At 40.1% G+C, this 18,565-nt stretch overlaps 1 protein-coding gene and 1 long non-coding RNA gene across 13 annotated transcripts in view; one reads left to right on the top strand and one right to left on the bottom strand.

The window, feature by feature from the left end:
• USP15 (ubiquitin specific peptidase 15) overlaps positions 1-5,025 on the bottom strand; it is a 146,100-nt gene extending 141,075 nt beyond the window's left edge. For 4 of the 11 annotated variants that reach the window (XM_077111259.1, XM_077111260.1, XM_077111270.1 and 1 more), the window contains exon 1: positions 113-271. In XM_077111259.1, coding sequence (XP_076967374.1) covers positions 113-201 — 89 coding nt within the window. In that variant the 5' untranslated portion in view covers positions 202-271. Of the gene's footprint in view, positions 1-112; positions 273-4,958 lie in introns of those variants that run through there. The other 7 variants (XM_077111271.1, XM_077111272.1, XM_077111273.1 and 4 more) reach the window with 4 other exon arrangements.
• On the top strand, positions 259-18,109 carry LOC143642634 (uncharacterized). 2 transcript variants are annotated; one of them, XR_013155766.1, is made up of 5 exons: positions 259-589; positions 683-793; positions 14,964-15,083; positions 15,989-16,104; positions 16,672-18,109. It is a non-coding gene; the product is annotated as an uncharacterized LOC143642634 (long non-coding RNA). The 2 variants fall into 2 exon arrangements; XR_013155765.1 differs by having other exon boundaries at positions 14,964-16,104.
• Positions 18,110-18,565: the final 456 nt, after the last annotated feature.

The raw sequence follows: 18,565 nt of genomic DNA, 5'->3' as shown, positions 1-18,565 counted from the left end.
CACCGCCGAACCTGCCCGCACCTGTCACTAGCCAAAGACACCAGCCCATGGTTCCGACCCAGTTCCCCACCATCCTTGGGCAACTGAGGACACCTCAACCCCTTTTCCTCACCAGGTGTCCCCTTTCCGGAGCGAGGTTTTGAGCAGCGTCGCGATGTCAGACCGCTGGGTGTCCAGATCCGCCGCTCCGCCTTCCGCCATCTTCTTCCACTAGCGGTAGCGGAGGCGGAGGCGGCGGCGGCGGCGGTAAGCCCCAGAGCATTATGGGAATGGCGTCCTGCGGCCCCTCCCAGCCGCCAGGTCGAAACCAAAAGAGAAGGAAGGGGAGGGGGGTACGCCTCGGGAGTGTGCACTGAGTACGCGGCCGTGGTCTGCTGCCCCCCATCGTCCCCCCTTTTCCCAGCAACCTGCCTCCGCCACTACCTATGCCCATCCGGATCCCCTGGTTTTAGCTTTCCCCCGCCGGGTATCCGAGGCTCTCTCGTTTGAGCAGTGCCATACCCGGATCCATCTCAACTTCTGCCTTCTCCTGCCCTCTTTCTCGCGAAAGCCCGAAAACCCTTATTAGCGCATTCACTCACGCTAGAGGGTAGGGTGGGGTGGGACAAGGGGTGTGGGGACGGCTAATCAATCCCTGGCAGAAAATTTTATCAGCTCCTGATTTTTGTCTTTTCATCGCGAGTCCCGGAACTCGACCTCGGTGAATACTGGCCAAAACAAAGGACGACAGGACAACAACGCTTGGCCTCAAAGCCCTCCTCGGTCTCCTTCCAGGTGCTTACTCCTGCTGCAGGTGGGGACCTTTTGTGACGCCTCTCCAGGCGCACCCAGACAGCTTAGCTGCAGTGGAAAACATGTCCCAGTTCCTCAGTGAACAGGGCATAAAATACGTATTCAATAATGCCAAGCACCATATGATAATAAAACGTGCGAGTTAGCCCTGTCTCCTCAGTATCGGAAGGTAATCTTTTCTTAGCCTCATCTTTCCATGGTGTATACACCTGAAATGAAACTAGAAATAAGACCAATCAAATATTATTTGATGCCAACAGTTATGTTACAATTGGGGAAATCGAGTCTCTCAATATGAAAGGCCTTGGCCAAGGTCACAGCCAGCAAAGTGGAAAGACAAGTTTATAACCCAGGTTCTAAAACGCACGTGCTTTCCACCATATCACATCACATCACATCACATCACATCACATCACATCACACCATCACATCACAATCACAATCACAATCACAGCACAACTGGCTTTACAATGTAAACTCTACAAGGGCTGGAACTGGGTTCATCTTTTAAAAAAAAAGCCAAATTTCTGTACGTCTGGTGGCTAGTACAGCGCTGCCTAATACAAAACTTCCTTCTAGATATTTGTTTAATAAATGAATTGTTGCAAAACTGTTTCAATCTTTCAAGGATGAAGATGTCCATAGATTTGGGATTAAGATAACATAATGCTGTGAAAAGTATAAAAGATGATGAAAATCCCTATATGATCTTTCTCATTTTCCCATTTTTAACTCATTTGCTGAGAATGCAGTAAAGATGGATGTAATTATGCCAATAAGAAGTGTTAAACCTTCCCAAGTGAAAGTAGTACATATTGGCATTATGATTTGTGTCTTTCAGCATTATGATTGCTTATTTTCTGCATAGTAATACTATTGTGCACTATCATGTCATCCTTTTGAGAGTCTGAAAACAGCTTCCAGCCTTTGCTATTTCTTACATTATTTGGCTTTTTTTATGGACGGGCTAGAAAAATAACTAAAGCTGACTCGGGTTCCAGAGTCCCCAAACTTACCTGGTTTAGGCAAGCTTCTAATTTTCTAACAACCTTTATGATCTTGTTTATAGAAATCAAAATTTCAGTGACCTTAGTTTACTAATTAATGAGAATTCTGCTTCTTTTATTTATGCTTCTACTCTCAAGCATAATTATGAAAAGAAATGAGATATTGTTTGTAGATACTAAATTGATTAAGGTGCACATCCCTACTGAATAGATAAGTACCCTGAAAGGATTACATTTTCCCCCTTTTCACCCAACCTCTGAAAGAAAATAATTTTTCACAGAGAAGCAGCATGACATGGAAAGAATGTTAGCATCACATGGTCCTAAGTTCAAACCTCACTTCAGCTTCTTGCTGCAAAGTACCTAACCTTTACTGTAGTTTTAGAATTGGGGATAAAAATACCTACCTTAAAAGATTTTTATTAGGATTAAATGAAACAACACATGTTTATTGCCTGAGATATAATAACCAGTCAATAAATAGTAGCTTTGTTTACTGGTGGAAAAAGCATTAAGAATTTTGAAGGCAAACTCCTCCCTATCATTTTATAGACATAACATAACCAAAAAGTGATGCACCATTCACACTTTGCTGTCCAATTTTCCCTTCAAAGAAGATGTATTTTTGAAATATTGAAGCCTGAACTCATATAACAAAGTAAAATAATTTTGTCCTCATTTACACATGTTCAAGGCAACTGAGTTAATTGGTTATAGATGCGTAAATTCACTGTAAATTTGAATTATACATCAGATTTATGAGGTTGTATTGTACACCTAACCAGTTGCCATCAGAGACAGGAAACAAATACTAGTTATTTTATTTAACAAGCTTACAAAGTGTTAAACATGGTTCTAAACATGATACAAGTACCAATAGTGGTATGAGTAGGTCCCACTATTATCCCCATTCTATAAATGATGAATTGAGGCAAAGAACCTAAATTTGAACCCAAGCAGTCTAGCCCCAGCATCTAAAAGATTTGGTTAAGTTTCTATTTTTCTAGCTACCTTTATGATCTTGTTTATAGCAATTAAAATTTTAGTGATCTCAGTTTACTAATTTATGAAAATTCTGCCTATTTATTTATGGTTCTACTTGCAAACATAATTATGAAGAGAAATGAGATGTTTGTAAATACTGAATTGATTAAGGTCCACATCCCTACTGAATAGCTAAGTTGATAATTTATGAGAAAAATTATTTGACCTTGACTCACACAGATAACAGAATATAAATCAAAGGCTACATTTGATTATTTAGATTGTGTGGCTTTACTGATGTTTTCCTTAATCAACTTTATAAGAATGTATTATTTGCTTAAGTGTTTCTCATTGCCTTCACAGACCCTTTGTACCTTTCTTGTCCATTTAAAACTTAACCTATGCCGGAGACCTGGGTTCAATTCCTGGTGCCTGCCCATGTTAAAAAAACAACAACAACAAAAAAACTTAACCTAGCTCTTGGGGCTGGCCCTTATGAAATGTATTCCTACAAGAGAAGAGGATAAGCCTACTTAAGACTATGCCTAAAAGTCACCTCTTTTTTCTTTTTCTTTTTTTTTACATGGGCAGGCACCGGGAATCAAACCCTGGTCATTCTTGCCTGTTGAGCCACCATGGTCCGCCCAAAAGTCACCTCTTTTGTTGCTCAAATGTGGTCTCTCTCTCTAAGCTAACTCACAGGTAAACCCACTACGCTCTTCCCTACATGGGACATGACTCCTAACGTACAAATCTCCCTGGCAGCATGGGACATAACTCCTGGGGATGAGCCTGGCCCTGGTAACATGGGAATGAGAAAGTCTTCTTGACCAAAAAGAGGAAGAGAAAGGAAACAAAATAAAGGTTCCATGGCTGAGAGATTTCATATAGAGTTGAGAGGTTATTCTGGAGGTTATTTTTATGCACTATATAGATATCCCTTTTCACTTTTTGGTATATTTGAGTAGCTAGAGGGAAATACCTGAAACTGTTGAACTGTAATCTAAAAGCCTTGATTCTTGAAGATGATTGAATAACTATAGAGCTTTTAAGGTCTGTCCATGTGATTGTGAAAACCCTGTGACTGACACTCCCATTATCCATTATCCAGTGTAAGGACAGATGAGTAAGAAAAAAAAGACAAAAAAATAAACAATGGGGGGATGGGGGATGGTATATTTTTGGTGTTCTTTTTACCTTTGTTTTTATCTTCTTGAAAAAAAATTTACAGAGCACCTATTTGGAATGATGGAAATATTTTGGTAATTGATGGTGGTGATGGTAGCATAACATTGTGAACATAATTAACAGCACTGAAATATGTATCTGAATATGGCTAAAAGGGATATGTTATATATATATATATATATATATATATATATATATATATGGTCATAGGATAAATTTTTTTTTTAAATCCATGAAACTGCACTATATAAACAGTGACCCCTAAGTTAAACCATGGACTGTTTGTAGTTAATAGTACAGTTATAAAAATGTGCTTTTACCAATTGTAACAAATGCACCACACCAATGCAAGGTGTTAATAATAGGGTGTTTATTGGAAACCTGTATTTTATACACGATTTTTCTGTAAAAAACAAAAAACTTAACCTAGGGCTTTGAGATGGGACAAGAAATATGGTGAGTACTTTAGAAGTTAGGCTTGATATGAACACGGTGAACCTTACCTAAAAGCAGAGTAGGTTTTGAAAACAGAGATGCTCTAGGAAGGATTCCTTGCTCTCCCAAATAATTTCCCTCTGTGTTCACTATGCTTAAACAATCCCTTTATGAGAGGTTCTTGTACTCAATAATTACAGATAACATTTCAAATGAAAATATCCCAGGCAGGACTTCATGACTGCTCAGAAGGCCTCAGGTAGTCCCAACGCAAGACCTGAGAGGTGTGACAACATCTGGATACCTGGGTGGGGTACACAATCAGGCACTTCCATCCCTAGGCTAAGAAGGGCAGAAACGCAGAATGGGTAAGAAGTCAGAGACCTGAGTCCGTGCCTGAGAGCTACACAGCAGAGTCAGTGTTGAAGGGTTTGAGGAAGAAAAGGGCTTGGAGAAAGGGCAGGTCCTAGAGAGCCATCTCTCCTACTCAAACTTCTCTTTGTCTGGTCTCAAATACTGGCATTCTGGCCTTTTATCCCCTTCCCCACCCACCTGGCAAATCCACACCTGTGGCATTGAGCAGGCCATGATGGAATCCACAGGACATCCCTTCTTCACCCTTGTGATTTCATCATAATCAAATTGTTGGAAAGTAGAAGTAAAGAGAAAAATCTTAAAATCAGGGAAGAAAGACGCATTATATCCAGAGTCATAAAGATAATATTGGCAGCAGAAATAATGGAATTAAAAAGACATTGAAGTGACATTAATGCCAGAATTAAAGGCTTAGGAGTACCATTTAGGGCTAAACATGAGAGCACTGCAATCAATGGAAGACTTCATGGAAATCCTTCCAAGTTTAATTCTATCCCTGTTCCCACCCAAACCAGGAATCGCAATCCATACTAAGAAGTTGTATCATTATTTTGTCATTTGATTAAGTCATGACTGGGGGTTATTGTTAAAATAAAATCTCAATGCCTGCTGAACCTTTTACGTAAATCCCTCAAAATAAAACACTTGGGGGGAAAAAAGACATGGAAGTACTGTTTAAAATGCTGAATGAAAAAAAAAGTTATCAACCTAGAATTCTATACCCTACAAAATATATTTCAGAAGTACATATTCCAGGCAGAGTAGGGCTTTGACTTAGTTAAAACTAAAGTGTCAAAGGAGAGCCAGTTTTCAGCCTGCACCAAAGAAAGAAAAAAAGTACTGCCTTTGAATGAAGATGGTACAAAGGAGAATTTCAAGACAAGCTTTGCCTACTTCACAAGTTTATGTGGAGCTGGCTTCATGATCCTAAAGAACGACCTTCCTGAATTCCTAGCGGACTTACCACATCATATACATGTATGGCATCAGCACATCCCCTAACAGAACAATGACCGATCATGACCTGGCTGTCTTTATTCCTCAACTCTTCCTATTTTTGGTTTTCATTAACCAGTATTCTACTTTTCCTTCTTCCCTGTCCTTCCTCTACACCTATTCCCTCCATTTCACCTGTTCATTCTCATTTACCTCTGTAAACCCTTCATTCTTTTCTCTCTTGTACATTTTTAATTCCCTTCTCCCCTTACCAACTGAACAATTAAATGGCAGTGGAAAGGCAGGGGAGTATTGCAAACACCAAAATAGCATGTAGTAAAATGCTTAATCTGTTAATGATATTTTGAAACTTGGGACATGAACAAAAATTGAAAGTGCCACGATGCAGTTCTTTTTAAACTAAGAAACAAAAAAAGAAGAGGCTCCTTATTTCACGTAAATATTAGGTTGTGATAAAGAGAATGAAAAAGTAATGAAATGAATCCAGTGTCCTAAACGGCTAGTATACTTAGATTCTGACCCTGGCTCACTGCCACTAAGCTGGGTAACCTTGACCAAGTTATCTAATATCTGTGAGCATTAGTTTTCCCCTTGTAATATAAAATGGTTCAACTCTTCATGGGCAGAAACTCAAATGCCTTCAAGGGTTAGATATAGCTAACTTAAATGGCTCAGGCAAATCTGTGAAATAAAAGGGAGTTGTGGGGACTCTGGTGAACTGTAGAGCTCCTTCCCCAAATAAAAGTATTTAAATAAAAAAATTAGAACAAATAGCATTATATCTCCTGCCCTATAGGATCTGGAAAGTTTACCTTTAGCTTGGCCAGGAAGTCTGAATTGTTTAATCTAAACTCCTACTTTTCCTTTTTTGGAAGCACATACAAAATGCTGGCACTACCTTGAAGGTTGAAGTCAGTCTATCTCATAGTAGATACTCACTAAATAATGATAGAACAAACTGAATTGAATCAATAAACAGAAAGGTTGACAGTGGGGAAAATTTGCCTATAAGTGGGACAACAGTCGCCTACCCAAAAGAAGATTTCTGAAGACAAGAGTTTAAATCAGAGACAGCCACTGTTTGGTTTTTCTCGTGAGAAAGGGCACCCACCAGATAAGCAGAAGCAGGCGCGTGCACCAGTTTTGCACAGTAACAAAGACTATATAGATCCCCTGACGCAGTTGCCCCCGCCCCCTGCTCACCCGTCCCTCATTGGCTCTGAGTCGTCTTTTTACAGTCTTGAGCAGGAAAACTAATCCGATTAGAAAGAGAGCGACCCTCCTTTAGGAATGTCTGAGGTTACAGTTAAACAGCCTCCTTGCGGACGGACGTGGATTCCGGGAAATGGGCCCGCCTAGAGGAATGCGAATCTTAGCTTGTGGTTATCGCAACTTAAGCAAGGAACCAGGATGTGGGAGGTTGGGCAAGTAGAGCTGAGTCATTTTGTTACCTAAGAGGAGACCATTTTCCCTATTTCCTTCACCTATTTTACATTTTCTTCTCTTTTTATTTACATTTATTCTTGATTTCAAGGCTAACAAAGAACAAGTTCGTGAAAAATATAGCAGACATGTTGAGGCGCTTCTGCATCCTTTCCAAAGCCTAATTATAATGGATGGACTTCTGACAGTTAAATCACTTTGAATATACTGATGCTTTGCTTTAAATTATGACTCTTAGGTGTAATTTTTTAATATTAAAAGCACTTTTAATTCCTTTAAAAGTAATAAACAATCCATGGCCCTAGTCACAAGGCTCAAGTGTCAAGTGCTCTCATAATGAGCAGTTGTTCTTAGGCATAATTTTTTTTTATTCATTAAAAAACATTTTTTTAAACACCAAAAAACACCAAACGCAGACATTCTTAACTTTTGATCATTCCGTTCTACGTATATAATCAGTAATTCACAATATCATCACATAGTTGCATATTCATTATCATGATCATTTCTTGGAACATTTGCATCAATTCAGAAAAGGAAATAAAAAGAAAACAGAAAAAAATTCATAAATACCCTACCCCTTACCCCTCCCCTTCATTGATCACTAGCATTTCAATCTAAATTTATTTTAACATCTGTTCCCCCTATTATTCATTTTTATTCCATGTTTTACTCATCTGTTGATAAGGTAGATAAAAGAAGCATCAGACACAAGGTTTTCACAATCACACAGTCACATTGTAAAAGCTGTGTCATTATACAATCATCTTCAAGAAACATGGCTACTGGAACACAGCTCTACATTTTCAGGCAGTTCCCTCCACCCTCTCCATTACATCTTGACTAACAAGGTGATAGCTATTTAATGTGTAAGAATAACCTCCAGGATAACCTCTTGACTCTGTTTGGAATCTCTCAGCCATTGGCACTTTATTTTGTCTCATTTCACTCTTCCCCCTTTTGGTTGAGAAGGTTTTCTCAATCCCTTGATGCTGAGCCTCAACTCATTCTAGGATTTTTCTCAATCCCTTGATGCTGAGTCTCCGCTCATTCTAGGATTTCTGTCCCATGTTGCCAGGAAGGTCCACACCCCTGGGAGTCCTGTCCCACATAGAGAGGGGGAGGGTGGTGAGTTTGCTTGTTTTGTTGGCTGGAGAGAGAGGCCACATCTGAGCAACAAAAGAGGTTCTCTTGGGGGTGACTCTTAGGCCTAATTTTAAGTAGGCTTGACCTATCCTTTGTGGGGTTAAGTTTCATATGAACAAACCCCAGGATTGGGGGCTCAGCCTATAGCTTTGGTTATCTGCACTGCTTGTGGGAATATCAAGAATTCAACTTGATGAAATTGAATTTTCCCCCTTTCTCACCGTTCCCCGAAGGGGACTTTGCAAATGCTTTTTTGTTCACTGTTCAAATCACTCTGGGATTTATCGGGACATCACTCTGGACAGACCAACAAAATCTCATGTCCCACTCAAGGTTCTATGTACTTATGGTGTTCAGTTAAGCTGTCAACATAGGTTATATTAGGAAATACACCAGTCAAATATAAATTTTGTACCAAATAAACATCTCTCTCTCTGGTCTCACACAGAAGTTGAAGTTTTAAAATATGGATTATATCATCCTTTATTCTGTATTCTGATTTACCTTAGTCCTAACCAAATCAGCTTCATTCATATCTCTACTCGAAGTCTGGTCACTTCTTCAGCTTTTTAAACAGTTCCTTTATGGGGTCCTGCTTCAGGGCTCTGAGTCTCAGGTGTCACATAAATACCCAAAGTTTCTGGAAACAACCAGGTTATAAACAAACAGCTCAGTATCTTAGAATTTAGAAATAACAGTTACACCTCCTGAATATATGTGACTGCTGTAAGAGTTTACAATCTAGGACCCTTTACGATAGGCCCTAACCTGATAACCCATGTTCTTGACTTTAATTCACTGAGTTTTTGTAGTGTAGTTATCCACATATGATTGAGGCATGATGATACTTGTCTTTTGTTCCTGACATTTCATTCGACATAGAGTCCTTAAGGTTTGAACACTTAATTACATGCCTTACAACTTCAGTCATTCTGGCAACCACGCAATAGTCCATTGTACATATACACCATAGTTCCGCCTTCCATTCCTCAGTTGTTGTACCCTTAGGCCACCTCCATCCATTGTGGATCATGAACACTGCTGCCATAAACACCAGTGTGCAAATTTCTCTTCCTGTCCCCACACTCAGTTCTTCCAGGTATAAACTGAGCAACAGGTTTGAGGATAATGACAGCCCCACCCCAGGCCTCCTGTGGAACCACCACACTGCCCTCCAAGGGGCTGCACCTCTCAGTTTCCCTACCAACAGTAAATAAGTACATCTCTTTCTCTGCATTTTTTTTTAGCACTTGTTTCTCTCTGTTCTTTTTTAAGCAGTTTTATTCACACATTATACAATCCAACCAAAGTGTATAGACATGCCTTCACCACCATAGTCTACGTGAAGACATTTCTTTTTCTTCCACAAAGAATCCAAACCCCTCTTCCATGTCCCCTACCTGTTGACATTTGGTTTTGACATACCTTTGTTACATTTAGTGGAAGCATATACAATTTTACTGTTGACTAAAGACCCTAGTTTGCATTGATTATACTTTTTCCTGTGTACATTCTATTTTCAGCACCCTGCAATATATATATACATTCATTTGTTCTCCCTCTTGCAAAAACATTTTTTTTTTATTTGTACATTTAATCACCATCATTGTCCACTCGAGGCATTCCTAAATTATACCAAGTCTTTATCCTCTATGTTTCCTTCTGGTTTCATATGTGCCCCCATCCCTTCTCCCTCAATCTTATTCACATTCTACTTCATTCAGTGTCCTTATATTGTTATGCTACAATCAAGTAGTATTGTGCTATCCATTTTTTAATTTTTACAATCAGTCCTGTTGCACAATCTGTATTCCTTCAGCACCAATTGCCCAATCTCTACCCCATTTATATCTCCTGATAACCTGTGTTCTTAACTTCAGTTCTCAAAGTTTACTCATTAATGTTAGTTCATATTAATGAGACCATACAATGTTTGTCCTTTTGTTTCTGGCTAATTTCACTCAGCGTAATGGCTTCAAGGTTCATCCTTATTGTTAACATGCTTCATGGCTTTATTCTGTCTTACGGCTGCATAATATTCCATCATATGTATATACCATAGCTTGTTTAGCCACTTATCCGTTGATGGACATTTGGACCATTTTCATCTCTTGGCAATCATAAATAATGCTGCTATAAACATTGGTGTGCAAATGTCTATTTGTGTCCTTGCCCTCAGGTCCTCTGAATATATGCATAGTAATGGGATTGCCGGATCATATTGCAATTCTATACTTAGCTTCCTGAGGAAACACCTAACTGTCTTCCAGAGTGGTTGCATCATTCTACAATCCCACAAATATGTGTGCCTCTTTCTCCACATCCTGTCTAGCACTTGTCATTTTTTGTTTTTTGGATAATGGCCATTTTACTGGGTGTCAGATGATATCTCATTGTGACTTTGATTTGCATTTCCCTAATAGTCAGTGAAGATGAGCATCTTTTCATGTGTCTTTTAGCCATTTGTATTTGTTTTTCTGAAAAGTTGGGTTGTTTGTCTTTTTGTTGTTGAGTTAAAGAATCTCTATATATTCTGGATACTAAACTCTTAGCTGATAATGTGGTTTCCAAATATTGTCTCCCATTGTGTAGGCTGCCTTCTTACTTTCTTGACAAAGTTCTTTGATGCACAAAAGTGTTTAATTTTGAGGAATTCCCATTTATCTATTTCTTTTTTCAATGTTCATGCTTTGAGTGTAAGGTCTAGGAAACCGCCTCCTATTACAAGTTTTATGTGATATTTCCTTATATTTTCTTCTAAAAGTTTTATAGTCTTAGCTCTAAGATTTAGGTCTTTGATCCACTTTGAGTTAATTTTTGCATAGAGTGTGAGATATGAAAAATATTAGTCTCAATATTATATACTTGGTCATTTTTACTTTATATCAGTTTCAAGTAAAGTCTTAAAAATATTTTCTTTTATGCTCATGTCTTTGTTTCCTATGGCTACCATAAACAAACTGGTGGCTTAAAACCATAGGAATTTATTGTCTCACAGTTCTGGTGGCTAGAGTTCCAAAATGAAGGTTTTAGCAGGGCCACACTTCCTTTGATGTCTATTGGGAAGATTCTGTTCCATCTCTCTCTTTTGACAGAAGCCAGGAGGTGATGGCTTGCTGGCAATCCATAATGTTCTCTGCCCCAGTGGTCACATGGCATTCTTTTCTTTGTGTCCAATTGTCATATTGGATTAAGGTCCAATAGCAACTTTAAAGGTCCTATTTCCATACATGGTCACATTCATGGGACTAGGGGTTAGGATTGAACATATCTTTTGGGGTGACACAGTTCAATCCATAACATCCATTGATTTTGTAAATCTGCACATCCATAGTGAACTGTAGAGTTGTAGAATGATCCAGTGATTCTGACTTATATGGATTCCAGAGGGATTAATTTTGTTTTCTCCAAAGAAAGGGCTAAATTATTCAGATATTCTGTTTGGACAATCCCTCTCTTCATCTTGGCTAGATAAAAAAATGATTTAAACTGCTTGCAAAGAATTCTAGAACAATAAAATAGCAGGTCTTAAAGAATGCATCTGTATTCTGGGTCTGATGTAAGCATTGAATGAGGCATTCTTCATGATGTTGTCTTCCAGGTATTTCTAGACCATAGGCGTCTACAAACCACAAAGTAGGTTTAGTTCAACCTAGAAGACACCAACAGTGGAGACAAAAAAGTCTGGTGATTTTATAAAAATATTTACCATTGTTCTTTGTTGCTAGTCAGTAATTTTCTGCCTAAGCTCTCTTGAACTGTGCTAATTTTGCATTTCTGAAATTAGTAGTAATCCCAGGTTGCTGTGTAACATGGTGGATATGATTGCTATAGCATAAGTGATTCATGAAATATATGCTGGAAACAATAATGTACCTCTACCTATTATTGAATTTACTTAAGGGAATGCAGTAGAGCATAATGGAAAGATTATGCATTTTAGAGTCAGAAAGACCTATATTTGAATTCCCTACTTGTGAGGACCCAGGTGCCAGGCCCTCTCATCCAGTATGAGAACAAGTCACTGCATAGAGCCACCTACATGACCAGGACAGACATTGAAAGTCCCCTCAGGGGGAAAGAATGTCATTAATACTCCCCTCCTCTAGTCAAATCTTATAATACCCTGCTGAAACTCCGTTGTCATACCCTGTGGACCTAAACTTTTATAAGCCACTCTGTGGCACACTTCTCTTTTTTTGCATGGAACACTGACTTCCATTTCCCGACTAGCTGCCATTGGGAAGAATCTTCTCCTGTTCATAAGCCCCTAATTAAACTCTTGAGTAACTCTGTGCCAGGCATGTTCTTTGATCTTGGGACTAAGTTGGGTGGGAACATTCGGGGAGCTAGCCAGGAGACCAAAGAGCCACTGGCCATAAAAGGCATGAACACTGAAAAGGGAGAATCCCTGAAGGGAATTCTGGGATGGCCTGCAACATCTATGTGGGGAGGGGTAGCTACCCTCCTAGATGAATGGGGTCTGCCAGGACTCCTCAGTAGAAATGTTAGTACTCCTACAGCAGGCAGCAGGACAGTTAGGAGTTCATAAGAAGAAGGAGAGCCATCAGATGACTGTGGCATCAGATGGCCTCTATTAGGAGCTGCATGTTCGGCCATAGAAGAGGCCCTGGCTACTAAAGCTGAGGTTCACTGCCTAAAAGAAGACCTTAAGTTAGAAAGGGACTTGTGTGTCGTCAAAGCAGATTTGAAGAATGCATTGAATGAGAGGCTACGCTGTGGAGATGAGAGTTTAGAAATATTGGCATGCTGGTATGCTAGAGTGAAAGGGAATAGACTGCCCAAGGGACAAGTGAGGCATATCCAAACTTCCCTGACTGGGAACCTAAAATATGGGATCCTGTTGATTTCTCTTCAGATAATGTTAAGACCCAGTCTGGGAAATTGAAAATGAGGAAAAGAAGCTTGTTTGTCCTCTGGTCCAACAAAAAGTCAAGTCAGAAAATATTCAGCACCCTCACCTCCAGTAGGGGAGGGTGATGCTGAGGGTGCTCCTGCCTCTGCAGCTGCCCCAGCACACCCCTTCCTGACCAAAAGATCTTAGTTCCCGTGTGGGACTATATTGCTGCTGAATTATGTGAAATTGGGACTCAATACAGACAAAAGCCTAAAGAAGTTCTGCCAAATTGGATACTATGTCTTTGGGACACTGGTGCGGAAGGGATGTTACTTTCAGGAAAACAAATAAGCAAATTAGCCTCAATTACAACATACCCCTCCCTTCATTAATGTATATATGCTCTGGTTGCCAGGCCAGAATCCAATTCATTGCTAAATTGGCTATAACTCAATGTGGAGAAACTTGGCCCAATGTGAGAGACATACCACATACTGCTACTCACTAGAATATGCTATATGAATTGTAAAATATACCAAGGGGACTAGGAATGAGTAAGCCATTTATGCTGTTAATTTTGTTGGACCAAGGAAAAAAAGCTTCACAATAGCAATAAAGGACACTACCCTGCACAGTACCCCCAGTCATTTGTATGGGACTCTTGTACCCATTGTGAGCCCAACAGTAGGACAATCCATTTCAAAAGCTGCCCAAATTATGGCTGATTTAGGAGAAGACATAGAGGGGCCAGGTTGTTCCCCAAAGGGGCATAATGGTCCAAGCCGTGTATCACACAAACAAATGTGAGCCGACCTAATAGCTGCTGGCACTGAAATGGAAAGTTTTGATGGGCAGCCAAATGCAGTACTTGTCAGGCTCTGGAGTAAACCACCCAAAGAATGAAGGCATATTAACTTTGAACCAGATCAGCAAATGGGGAGAGAAACTTGGACCTAAAGACCTGACCTTTCTATGGGGCCTTTTGTTCCTCCTACTGAGGAGGCCTGGAAGGCTCCTTTCCCACTCACATAGGGGACTTGGAAAGATCCTCAAATAAGAGCTATATATGAGGACACTGGGGTTGGAGACCATTTATTGCGTTAACAATCTTTTGGTCCCGTACTAATGAGTGTAGCATTTTTGGCACTCGTGGACACTGGAATACAATACAACTTAATCATATTACTGTAGGTGAATTCTGTCTCTGGTGTGGGGTGGCTAAAGCCATCTAAAGAGGACATGCTAAGTGGTCACTGGTAAAGATACCATCCCCTAGATGCAGTGATCATGTATCAATATATGTTACCCAGGGACCATCAAGAAATTACTGCCACCATTAAGGAGTTGGAAATAGTGGACATTATAATTCCTACTCACAGCCCATTTAATAGCCCAGTCTGGCCAGTGAAGAAGCCTGATGGTGCTTGGTGGACAACTATTGATTATAGTGAACTTAACAAACTAACTCCTCCTTTGTTTGCAGCTGTACCAAACGTAGCTACTTTGTTACAGACATAAGTTATCAATTAGGCCAATTTAATTTTGTGGTGGATTTTGTATTTTTAGTATTTCTTTAGATCCCTTTAGCCAACCTGTGTCTGCCTTCACATGGGAAGGACAACAGTGACATTTACAGTACTACCACAAGGATATCTTCATAGTCCCATTCATCTGCCATGGTTTGGCAGCCCAAGATTTAAAAATGTGGAAACTTTCAGCAGAGGTCACTCTTTTTCATTATATTGATGATGTTATGTTAACCAGTAACTCTTTTGCAGAATTGGAAATTGCCACTAAGACCACAGTGGCCCACCTCAAGAGGAGAGGGTGGGCAGTAAATTGGGACAAATTATAAGGGCCTGGATGCTCTGTCAAATTCTTGGGTGTTATTTAATCAGGTAAGTCTTAAAGTATTCCCTCTGCTGCTGTTGATAAAGTGCAAATTTACCCCACCCCACATTCTTCTAAACAGCTCATGACTTTCCTTGGTTTGTTGTGTTATTGGAGACTGTTTATACCCGTTTAGTGCAGATTCTAAAACCCTTGTATGCCCTAGCTAGAATATGAAAAACATGGGAATGGGATATTTCACAGAAAGCTACTTTTGAAAATGCCAAACAGACTATCACACAGACTCAGGCTTTATGGGGGATGAACACAGATGTGGCTTGTGAATTAGACATGGCCAGTGCTGATATTATTGACTTTGGGTGGGACTTGTGGCCAAAGCAGTGGGCAAAGCGTGTTCCTTTGGTCTCAGCTCTGGAAAGAATCCAAATTATGATATAGCCCTTTAGAAAAACAACTGTGTGCTGCCTATAATGCCTTACTGCAAGTTGAAGGACTAACTCAGGAATGCCTTGTGAAATTAATATAACCATCCTCATACAGGGTAGATACAGGACACTGCCACTAAGCCTCACTCTGGCAGTGCACAATTGAGTACATTAACAAAACAGAAAGATTATTTGCTACAGTGCAGCATTTTTAACAAGAGCCCTTTAGGCACAGAAATGTGTAATATCTTAGGACAAGTTTCCTATGTGGAAGAACAATGCTTGCCCTTCCCCAGTGATCCTGCCCTTCTTCCCCACTGTTTCTGTGCCCACTGTTGACAGATGTGGCACTGTCCCTGAGTCTGCCTGGTATACTGATGGATCAGTACCACCTGGGCAGTAGTAGGCATGCAACCCGGTACAAATACTATATAGTGGATAACAGGGACCGTGCTAAGCAGCCTGTGGGCTGAATTAAGGGTCATTGTCCACGAAGAGATGCATTAACTATTTGTACCTACACTTAGGCAATGTACCAGCATGGATGGCCATATGTAGGCAAGAGCAATGGTCTGTTATTGACTGCCATTTATGGGGAAAAGAAATATGGGAAGACATCTGGACTGCCTGTCACAAATGAAAGGTAACTGTGTTTAATATCTCTGTCCATAATACTGATTCTTTTCCTGGCAATGTTAAAGCAGATAATTTAGCAAGAATTTGTAGCCTAGAGCCAACTTTGCATGAGGCTGTCAAATGGTTGCATAGGAAAACAGGACACTGAGGGTACCAAACTCTGTGGAGACTGGCATAGCAATTTCAGCTGCCTATCACCAGAAAACTGCTATTGAATATTGTGGATACCTGCCCCTCCTGTTTGCTGTGATGCCCAAAAATGATTCCTTATCAACTCAGTCACACTGGCTGTGAGAAGTTTCTGGTCACCAGGTGGAAGGTAGATTATATTGGGCACTTTCCCTTATCCAAAGTTGCAAAATATGCCTTTATAGCCATAGGTATGACCACTGGACTGTTTTTGGTCTTCCCAGTAGGGAAAACTAACCAAAGAGCTACAATACGTATATTAGAAAAGCTAAGTCCATTCTTTGCATTCACAAATGTGGACAGGGATGGGGGACCCCCATTAGAGGACAATTAACACAAACCTGGGCGAATGTGACATCTTATGGATATTTCATTTGCCTTACAGCAGCTGAAGTTATTTGAAAGGATGAATGGGCTTTTAAAATGGCAGTTAAAAGATGATAAACAATCTCTACAGCAGCGGACACGCCAATTTGTACATGGCCCTCGCCAGCCTTGATTCATGGCCATGAGCAGTTGTTCCCAATCCTGTTGAACTGGTAATGGTAGGGCCCTTGCAGGCACTGCAAATTCAGGTAAAAGGACCAGTGATGTTACAGCCACAATGAAGTATTGAAAACAGCTTGCTCTTGCCTACACCACAAACATTAGAAATTGGAGAAAATAAGGTCAATTGGCTGTGGTCCTGGCTGGTGTAGCGGTGCTGATTGGGAATCCTAAACCCATGGGGTATCAGAGTGGTCCAGAATTCAAGTATTAAGCTACACGTTATACGCAAAATGCCAAAAGTTTTATATGTAACCAACCCAGTATCCCTCATACCTCAAGGCACAGTATGTATGACTCTGGCTAACTGTGTCCAGGCTAATTGTGGATTTGACTTGCAGGGGAAAAATTATGATATCTAAAACCCTCTCATAGCACCCTTCTCCATTAACACTTCTTCTACTAAGGGAATTTAGCTTGTATTCTGTTATATCAATAAGTTTGCCTCATAAACATCTTTCCTTTCACCCTTAGCATCATAGTAAATACCTTTCTACAATAGGCTTTTTCAGTAACCTATGTGCATAATAAATCTCAATGCTGAGTGTGCACTGAACTGTCATTGTTGGGTACCACTGGCCTGCCTTAGACCATGACCGCTGTGAATTGGACTGCATGGAATACACTGCTGGCCTGGCAGAATTCAGCATATTGGAAAATCTGAAAAGGAATCTCATTTAAGACTGAAATCACAGGTTTTCATCACTTTGTAGAATTGTTTGCTCTGTCTGGGGGACTATGGATGAAAAGTCTGTCCTATGGTCAACATAGTCTGCTGTGTGGAGGTGAATTGTGAGGACCCAGGGCCCTACCCCCTCCTCCATTATGAGAACAAGTCACTGCATGCAGCTGCCTACATGACCAGGACAGACATTAAAAGTCCCTGCAGGGGGGGAAGAATGTTATTAAAACTCCCCTCCCTAATCAAATCTTGCAAGACCCTGCTGAATCTCCATTGTCACACCCTGTGGACCTAAAGTTTTGTAAGCTGCTCCTGTGGCACTCCTCTCTCTTTTTTGCATGGAACATTGACTTCTATTTCCTGACTGGCTGCCATTGGGAAGAATCATCTCCTGTTCATAAATCCCTAATTAAACTCATGGGTAACTCTGTGCCAGGCATGTTCTTTGGTCTTGAGGCTAAGTTGCGTTGGAACACTACTCTACTACTTAGTAGTTCTGTGATACTGAAACTTTAGTTTAATTACCTGTAAAATGAGGATTTCAGGCATAGGATTTTTGTGAAAAGTGAATAAAATGATGAATGTGGAATTCATAATTGAGCGCAATTTATAATAGCAATTATTATTTGCAAATATATATCCTTAGACTGCTACCAAGCAGCTACTAAATTTGAATGTCTAAACAAATTCATTAAGATCACAAATCTGCTATGCAATAACCTAAACATATGTATTAAAATTAGTAGTACACAATGCCAAAGAAAGCCAATCTCTAAAGAGGCTAAGGAGATAGCGTGAAAAATTCAACTTTGGCTCTTTGCTTCATCTACTGCAAGAATAAAGACCATTTTCAGCAACCAGACTGTCGGCATTCTAGAAAGTATTCCCCAGAGAACCCTGTGGAGGGAGTTCAATCATATTATTGTAGAACTCAGTCTTCTTGAAAAGAGAAAGAAGAGGCTTCAGATTGATGAATTACAGGAAAATAGAAAGGAACTGACTACAGATTACGCTACCTGTAGACAACTATAGAACATCATTAAGGCTGTGA

The sequence above is a fragment of the Tamandua tetradactyla genome, chromosome 7, assembly GCF_023851605.1.
Source record: "Tamandua tetradactyla isolate mTamTet1 chromosome 7, mTamTet1.pri, whole genome shotgun sequence".
In the NCBI taxonomy this organism is placed as follows: Eukaryota; Metazoa; Chordata; class Mammalia; order Pilosa; family Myrmecophagidae; genus Tamandua; species Tamandua tetradactyla.
The sequence above is the reverse complement of the archived record's forward strand: the minus strand, read 5'-3'. Positions and strand labels throughout refer to the sequence as shown.